Source organism: Helobdella robusta, assembly GCF_000326865.2.
Source record: "Helobdella robusta unplaced genomic scaffold HELROscaffold_22, whole genome shotgun sequence".
In the NCBI taxonomy this organism is placed as follows: domain Eukaryota; kingdom Metazoa; phylum Annelida; class Clitellata; order Rhynchobdellida; family Glossiphoniidae; genus Helobdella; species Helobdella robusta.
In genome coordinates, this window is record NW_008704170.1 from 2,080,814 (window position 1) to 2,090,813 (window position 10,000).

General features: G+C 32.0%; 1 protein-coding gene across 1 annotated transcript; it reads left to right on the forward strand.

The window, feature by feature from the left end:
* Positions 1–2,214: 2,214 nt before the first annotated feature.
* Positions 2,215–6,274, forward strand: HELRODRAFT_111479 (hypothetical protein; the record flags this gene model as incomplete). Its single annotated transcript, XM_009018719.1, has 11 exons — positions 2,215–2,399; positions 2,868–3,016; positions 3,256–3,380; positions 3,821–3,911; positions 4,172–4,332; positions 4,506–4,591; positions 4,921–5,061; positions 5,244–5,320; positions 5,542–5,627; positions 5,715–5,855; positions 5,962–6,274. 10 exons carry the CDS (start codon positions 2,215–2,217, stop codon positions 5,793–5,795), a joined length of 1,182 nt encoding a protein of 393 aa, XP_009016967.1. The 3' UTR covers positions 5,796–5,855; positions 5,962–6,274.
* Positions 6,275–10,000: the final 3,726 nt, after the last annotated feature.

Consider the following 10,000-nt stretch of genomic DNA (forward strand, 5'->3'; position numbering starts at 1 on the left):
TTTTCTGTACCTCTGAATGGTTATAAAAACCAGCCATAACCTATTTGCAATACGTAAACAAAAATATATATATATTTATATATGTGTGCAATAGCAGTTAAAGCTTATAAGCTTTAACTGCTATTGCACACATGTAATGTAGATAATACTAATCATCATAATAAAGCAGCAGTTTGATGTGTTGGTTTTACGTGAAAAACCCTTAGGTAGTACTTTATATCGAGACAACTGTGTAGTGTGCCACTATATTTTTTGGGTAGATTTGTGAAAATAAAACAATAAAATGATAAGAATATAAATAAATTTATATATATAATAAAATTATCATATAAATTAAACGAATCAATAAGGATTGTGTATGCGTATGGGAAAATAAATTTTAAAACATAAATTTTAAAGTGTATTATATTTATATTGTTAATTAATCATGCTGCAGTTTGTCGCGGCTGTTGTCGCCGTTGCTTTCACGGCTTCTGTAGTTTATCTTTGGCGGTTTGTTTGGTTTTTCTTATTCAACTTTGTAGCTCTGATATGTGCAGAACTGCTTTCATATCATTCATTGAGAGTTAAACTGTCGTGTCATAGTGGCTGTAACGTTCTCGCCACACGACGTATATACACACATACACACCACATGTTTAGATACACACGTAAACATGGCGTGTGATCATCTTCTTTGAGTTTCAGATAGACAGTAATCGAACCAGGTCATCGTGTATTAACAACTCGAGAAATGGTACTTCTACCGACTAAGCTAACTCGCATATTTTGTTGTTGTACGTTTGTATGTTGTAGATGTTTGTTTGTTTTGTATCTTTTGGTTGGTTACATTATTCGTTCGTATATAACCACAACATCAACAACAGTTTTGCCAGGAGACCATATGCCGTACTTGCAACATACAACGTTCCAATAGCAAGCGGCGGAAAATATTTTGTTGGTCACTTATTTGAAGGGGCCAAATATGACGTGGGTATATTTGGGTACCATTTGGGTATTTTGCTGTATTTGTTGTTGTTGTGGTTGTTGTTGTGGTTGGTGTGGTTGTTGTTAATGTTAACGCACACATTGTACATTGTATGTGTTAATGTACTTTACGTCATTATTCTTAAAACGATGAGTACGAGTATGATTAATATTATAATTATTATAATTATAATTATTATGATTATAATATTATGATTATAATATTATGATTATAATATTATGATTATAATATTATGATTTATATTATCATCATCTTCATCATAATTTTTGTAATAATTTGTATCATAAACAACGTTACAGACGGTTGGAGCGTATGACATCAAGCTGGTTAATGAACTCGGACCGACATTCGGGTGAGTAATGGTTTACAATGTAAATGTAATGTAATGTAATTTTGATGTAATTGTATTGTAAATGTAATGTAATGTAATTATGATGTAATTGTATTGTAAATGTAATGAAATTGTATTGAAAATTTATTGTAATATATGTAATGTAAATTTGATGTAATTGTATTGAAAATTTATTGTAATATATGTAATGTAAATTTGATATAATTGTATTGTAAATGTATTGTAATGTAATGTAAATTTGATATAATTGTATTGTAAATGTATTGTAATGTAATGTAATTGTAATTTTGATGTAGTTGTATTGTAAATGTATTGTATTGTAATGTAATTGTATTGTAAATGTATTGTATTGTAATGTAATTGTATTGTAAATGTATTGTAATGTAATGTAATTGTGTCGAGTCTTAATGTAACCTTGATGTAATTGAAAACTTTCTTAGCTATACTTTTACTTACGACTGGATTCAACTGCAAAGTTACTGTCTAATGAATTTGTCCTTTAATATCATTCTCATCTTCATCAGAACTATAATAATAATAATTATTATTATTATTATTATATTAATAATAATAATATTATTATTATTATTACAATTATTATTACAATTATTATTAAATTATTTTATAGTTTGGTTGAATTCGACGCGCCGGTTATTGTAACAAAAGATTTGGAATTGCTTAAGAAAGTTCTCTACAATCACCTAAACGCATTTTCCGCTCGAAGGGTTATTATAATTTTTATTATTTATTATTAGTAGTAATAGCAACATCAGTAGTAGTAGTACCAGCAGTAGTAGTAGATGTAGTAGTAGTAGTAGTAGTAGCAGCAGCAGCAGCATGATTTATTTAACTTTTTTTAAATAAAATAAAGAAAATGTACGTGAGGGGTTGGTCTAAATACTCCTTGATTGATATCCACGGAACTGAATGGAAGCGAGTTCGAACGTTGTTGAGTCCATTCTTTTCAACTTCAAAGTTGAAAGATGTTAGTTGCATTGAAGTAAATGATCGAATTTATAGACGGATGGATGAACGAATGAATGAATCATCAACATCATCGTCATCATCATCATCACCATCATCATCATCATTATTATTATTATTTATTTCGTAATTTTAAGAGCTTATCTTTGGTCAGTGCGTGTTCTAGGGCGTTTGTTGATCATTTGGAAAGGGTGCATGGTGTTCAGGAATCAATCGATATACAGAAGTTGGTGATAGGCTGTTACACATTATTATGATAATATGGTTTACACAAATAAATAATAATAATTAGGAATAATTAGGAATAATAATATTAAGATGATGATGATGATAAAGCTGAGATGAAGTAGTGATACCGACCGTTATTCGTTTTGATGAATGTTCGTTTGTTTGTTTTGGTTTTTTTTTAAATATACAAAACATGTTGTGTATACTTGCATGTATGTATGTATGTGTGTATGTGTGTGTGTGTGTATGTATGTATGTATGTATGTATGTATGTATGTATGTATGTATGTATGTCCGTACTATGTATTTACACAGGTTGTGTTCGGCTTATACATTAGATATGATATGCAGCTCAGCCTTTGGCTTGCAGGTTGATTCGCAGACCGATGAGAATGACAAATTTCTGGCTCTCTTGAGGAAGTTAACCAACCTTACCGTAGGCGCCAAGCTCATGTTCATATGTTGTTAGTTGTTTTGCAATTTAATGGGATGACCTAGTGCTACTCAATATATACTAGCTGTTACATTCGTTACATTCAGTGTACACATTAAATTAATTAGGTACAAACGATACTGACATTGTTTAAATACATTTTGACCATTTTATACCCAACTACTTATATCACGAATATATATAATACCCATGACTAATGTGCATTACATACGTTTACAGACATTAAAATCTTTACATACATTTACACAGTTACATTCCCATTTGTTACGCCTCTGCTGGAGCTGTTCGGCGTCAATATGTTCCCAAGGGGTTATCTGAAATTCTTCGAAACAATGACGAAACAGTTGCTAAATGAAAGACTTAACAATCCAAGTGTTAGTAGTAGTAGTAGTAGCAGTAGTAATAGTAGTAGTAGTAGTAGTAGTAGTAGTAGTAGTAGTAGTAGTAGTAGTAGTAGTAATAGTAGTAGTAGTAGTATTAGTAGTAGTAGCAGTAGTGGTAGTAGTAGTAGTAGCAGTAGCAGTAGTACCATTTTACTGGTGTACGTATTTTGAAGTTTAAGCAGTTGGTATTTCTAGAACTGCGTTTATCCGTGTATCGTTGTATTTTTGGTATCCCATTATCAAAATGTAGTTAGTATTAGTGTGTCTGGTGTTGAATACTCTACATGCTGTAGTTGTAGCAGTATAAAAAATAACAGCAAGAGTAGTAGCAGTAGTAGCAGCAGAAATAGTAGTAGCAGCAGCAGTAGCAGCAGCTGCTGCAGTAGCAACAGTCGTCGCAGTAGCATAGAAATATGATTATTTCAATGAAGGGACGTCGCGATTTCATTGAAACGATGGCAAGGGCACATTTAGACGACATCGAAGACAAATCTCTCGGAAGAGAAGGAGAGAGTAGAAAAGGTTTTCGAAATAATATTATTATTAATAATATAATAATTATATTATAATAATAAAATGAATGTATTATAATAATAAAATAAATATATTATAATAATAAAATGAATATGTTATAATAATAAAATGAATATATTATAATAATAAATATATTATAATAATAAAATGAATATATTATAATAATAAAATGAATATATTATAATAATAAAATGAATATATTATAATAATAAAATTAATATATTATAATAATAAAATGATTCTATAAGGACTGACTAATGAGGAGATACTGGCACAAACGCTGATGTTCGTACAGGGTGGTTATGACACAACTTCACGCTCCTTAGTACTTACCATGTACTGCCTGGCTCTGCATCCGGAAGTACAAGAAAAAGTGCACCGAGAAATATTAGATGTCATCGGAGATAAGGTTAACTGAACTAGTAACTAGTAGTACATACACACACACACACACACACACACACACACACACACACACACACACACACACACACATATATATATATATATATATAAAGGCACATACATACTAACATACATTCATACAGACATGAATTTGCTTGCACACACATATATACATAGGAATTGACCTATGATAACTTGAGCAAGTTGAAATACATGGAGATGTGTATCAATGAAACTACCAGATGTTATCCAGCGTTCATTAGGTCTGAATTGAAGTTTTGTTCGCTTTATTTGTCTGTCTGTTTCGACCGACCGACTGTTTGTTTCTGAAATGCAATGTGTTTTTTCAATAAAGAGCATCGTCGATGAGCCTCAACGCTGATAAGATTCTCTTGCTGTCAAAATGTTTAATTAACATTCATGTCTGTTGTTCGTCTACTACTCATTTATTTATAAACTAATTAACTCAACAAATAACTAACCAATAACTAAACTCACTCAACCAATCAACCCGCTAACGAGCAAGCCCCCAACCAATCAAAATCAGCCACTGAACAAACTCATAAACCAATCAATCAACCAACCAATCAAGATTTGACAGACGCGCCACGCAGGATATTGTCCTTGATGATGGTCTTCACATTAGAGAAGGTACTCTCGTCGTTGTTCCCGTCTGGGCTATCCACCACGACCCAAATATTTACCCTGACCCGGATAAATTTGACCCCGAAAGGTCAACTAATTTTACACATACTCAACAAACTAAACCATTCATTCATTCAATTGAATTATTTGTGTTTATTTGCTGTTTCATTTAATAATAATAACGATTTAATAATTATAACGTTAATAGTATAAATAAAAAACATAACAACAACAACAATAATAATAATAATTTAATTTTTATTATTCAAGGTTCAGCCCAGAAGCATGCGCCAATAGAAACCCTCTCCACCATCTGCCCTTTGGGGCGGGGCATAGGATTTGTTTGGGTGATTTTTGTAAAATTCTGTTGACGACAATGGTGATGAAGTGGTTGTTGGTGATGTTGACGATGATGTCAATGATGATGATGTTAATGATGATGAGGAGGAAGAGGAGGAGGATGATGATGATAATGGTGATGATGAAAAAGATGACGACGATGATGATAATGAGAAAGATGTCAAACTTTTAAAAACGGTATCCATAATTTAAAATAATATTCACAAAGGAATGAGACTTGCCCAAATGGCCATAAAGATGGCAATGGTTGGAGCTATGAAAAGATTTAAATTTGTTCCGACAGATAAAACTGAAGTAAGTGCACATACACACATTCACACACACACACACATACACACACACACATACACACACACATGTACCAACAATACATACAATAAGGTACCTCTGAAATTAAAGAAGTACTCGTTGCTGGTACTCTGGGATAACAGTATTCATCTAGGGCTGGAAAAAAGAGCGTGATGTTGATGATGATGACTGCCATGCTGCTGCTGCTGCTGCCACTGCTGCTGCTGATGATGACCAGGGTGATGATTATGATGATGGCGAGATGATGAAGATTATGTGATCATGATTGACGAAGCTAATTGTAGTAGTGGTAATAACAATAGCAATAGTAGCAGATGAAGCAGTAGTAGTAGTAATTACAGCTGCAGTAGTAGTAATAGAAGCAGCTGCAGTAGTAGTAGTAACGTTTTTCTTAATTGTTTAAATGTAGCGAGTACAATCTATCAATTCTATTGATATTTGACTATTTACAAATATTTCTTTCATTTTTTTCTTACTAGAATTATTTTAAATGGTATTTCTTTGTTTAATTCGTCTAAATAAGTTTAATAAATAAATTTACACAGCTTATATGACAGGCACATTCATGCTATAGTTTTGCTTCGATAAGCTTTTCTTTTCCATATTTCAAAATAAAATTCGTTATAAAATGATGTAATTATTCGAAATTTAAGAAAGAAAATAAATAATATAAATGTGTGTGTGTGTGTGTATGTGTATAATTGTATGCGTGTATCTATGTTTACAAGTCTGTGTTTGAGACGGTATGTATGTGTATATACGTATGTCTGTCTGTCTGTCATTCTGTTTGTCTGTCACTGTCTGACTGTCTGTCTGATTGTCTGCTTCTTGTTGGTTCGCATGTATATATATATATATATATATATGTGTGTGTGTGTGGTGTGTGTGTGTGTGTGTGTGTGTGTGTGTGTGTGTGTGAGTGAGTGTGTGTGTGTGTGTGTGTGTGTGTGTGTCTGGCAATATTGTTTCTAATTCTTGAACCAAATAAAAAAAATACCTAACGATAAATAAAAAAAATTTTTACTGATAAAAGCCTTTTTAAATATGTATAATAACTATCAAGTCATCGTTTGTACATTGCACTATATATATATATATATATATATATATATATATATATATATATATGAACCCCTATATTTTGACTTTAAGATAATTATAGAGGAAAATAACTCATCTTTTTAATAATAACATCTACCCAAATAGAATATATTTTAGTGTATAATATTAATGAATAATAATAATAATAAAAAAAAACAAATAATAATAAATTCATGAAATAAATTGGAAAATGTTTACCTATATTATTGGTGGCGTTTGCTTTTCGCTGTTTTTAACATGGCTATGGAGGTATAGCTGAATCACATTTTTTATATTCATTCATTCGTTCGTTCGTTCGTTCGTTCGTTCGTTCATTCATTCATTCATCCATTAATTAATTCATTCATTCAATCATTCATCCATTCATTCAGATACTCCAAAAAACCCTTCATTACGCTGTCAACATACAAGGGCATCCCAACAGCCAAACGGGGTAAATATTTGATAGGGCACGTCTTATTGTTACTGGAGGGCGAAGTTTGTTTTCTGTTTTTATTATTATTTTTATTTTATTATTATTATTATTATTATTCTATAAGGTAATGGGAGATTACGATTTGAAGATGCTTTCCAAATACGGACCTAGAGTCGGGTTCACATCAATTTAACTGATTTTTTTTAAATTTTAATTATTACAATTATTATTATTATTGATATTATTTACCATCTACGTCATCACCATCATCACCATTGTCATCATTATCATCACTATCCCCACAATTATCGTCGTTACAGAGTGGTTGAGTTCGACAGGCCGGTTATAATAACGAAGGACGTTGAACTACTCAAGGAGGTTTATTTCAATTTACCGAAAGCTTGCTCCGGCAGAAGGGTAAGACTATTTTCATTCATTCATTCATTCGTTTGTTCATTCGTTCGTTCCTTCATTCATTCGTTCATTCGTTCATTCGTTCGTTCATTCATTCATTTATTCATTCATTCATTTATTTTTTATTCAGTCATTCAGTTCTTCGGTCCATCCTTTCTCTATGTATTCATTAATCCATATATCCATTCATCTATCCTTTATTTGTCATCTCACTCACTTACGTATCTATTCAACTGCCCGTTCATTCGTTCGTTCATTCATTTTTCTATCCATCCATCCATCCATCATTAGAGATTAATATTACGTCACTGGATGAGGCATTCCTTGAACGATATAGAAGGTCTTGAATGGAAGAGAATGAGAAGTCTGTTGACGCCATTTTTTACTAGCTCTAAACTTAAAAATGTAAACAAAACTGTTGTTGTCTTTTATGTTGTTGTTTATGTTTTTGCTTTTGTTGTTGTCGTCGTCGTTGTTGTTGTTGTCGTTGTTGTTGTTGTCGTTGTTGTTGTTGTTGTAGGTTCGCTATTTTGATATTGTTATATCCTTAATTATAGTTAGTATTTTATAAAATAATAATTAATAATAATAATAATTATTATTATTTTCAATAATTAAATATAAGTGTTATATTTATTTCTTGTAAAGAACTTCCCACTTGCTAGAAAGTGTCTGAAAACTTTCATCGAAAATCTCGATACGTTGTCACTCAATCAGAACTATGTAGATGTGCAACAGTAATTAATTAATTAATTCATTTGTTTATTAATTAATTTATTCATTCTTTCATTAATTTTTTCATTCATTCATTTATTCAATCGCCCATTCACTCGTTCACTTTTCTATTGGTCCATCCATTCATTCACTCGCTTATCTATCAAAATAATAGTTTATGTACTGGCTATTCTTTAAACTTTTTCAATCGTTCATTCATTCATTTATTCATTCATTCATTCACTCTTTCATTCATTCATTCAGATTATGTAACGCGTTTTCTCTAGACTTCACGTGCGGCTCAGCCCTGGGCTTGGATGTTGACTCCTACAATGATGATGATAACGTCTTTTTGGCAGCATTGAAACAACCATTTAACATTAATTTCAGTGGAATTATTCCGTCTATCTGTTGTTAGTGTGTGTTTGTGTGTCTCTGTGTCTGTTTATGCCTGTGTGTGTTTGTGTGTCTCTGTGTGTGTGAATATGTGTGAGAGAGAGAGAGAGAAAGAGAGAGAGACAGAGAGTCTGAATGTGAGCGTCATGTGTATTTTCTGTAGGATTTTGAAGCAGCCATTTAACATTAATTTCTATAGAATTAATCTATCTATTCTAATAGCCATTAGTGAATTTGGTTTTCTTTCCTTTTATTTTTTTCTCACTCTCTCTCTCTCTCTCTTCTCTCTCCCTCCCTCTTTAATTTCTCCCTGTTGTTGATGATGAGATGAGTACAACGATGATGATGATGATGGTGTTTTTGGAATAGTTTTTGTTGATTGGAGAGAGACTAGATGAGATGACGAGAATGTTATTGTTGACAATTATTCCTAAAATGACGACGATGATGATGACGATGATGATGCTGATGGTGATGACGATAACGATACTGATGATGATAATAATGATAATGAGGATGTCAAACCATAGATACCTTTCCATTTGTGTCGCCATTTTTTGAACTTCTTGGCTTCTCGATGTTCCCGCCAGGATTTCTCGAGACCTTCAAGAGTGCCTTCAACCAGCTCTTTGAAGAAAGATTGAAAGGATGTGTTGTTAGTTGAGGAAATTTTTTAAAATTTGGTTTTGAGGTTTCGATAGCAACGTTGGTATTATTATTATTATTGTTGTTGTTGTTGTTTTTGTTGTTGTTGTTCACAGGAGCGTCCAGATTTTTTGCAAGCAATGGTGCAGGCACATCTGGATAACATTGAAGATGTTAAACTTGGCAGGGAGGGTGAAGATAGGAAAGGTTGAATGAATGAATGAATGAATGAATGAATGAATGAATGAATGAATGAATGAATGAATGAATGAACGAACGAACGAACGAACGAACAAACGAACGAACAAACGAAAGAAAGAAAGAATGAATGAATGGCCACCGAAAGGCTGAATTTCAAAACGAACGAACGACTGAATGAAGAAACAATTGAATAAACCGACAACAGCACATATTCAATATCCATCATTGCATCACAACACAAACACCATTTACAAAATTGAAAAAATACCCCAAAAATACAAAACAATACAATACACAAATACAATACACAAATACAATACACAAATATGATACACAAATACAATACACAAATAATCTACAATACCATCGTACAAAATCAAAAAATACCTCAGGTTTAACGCATGAAGAGATATTAGCGCAAACATTACTATACGTACTAGGCGGCTTCCACACTACAGCCCGTTCCTTGGCC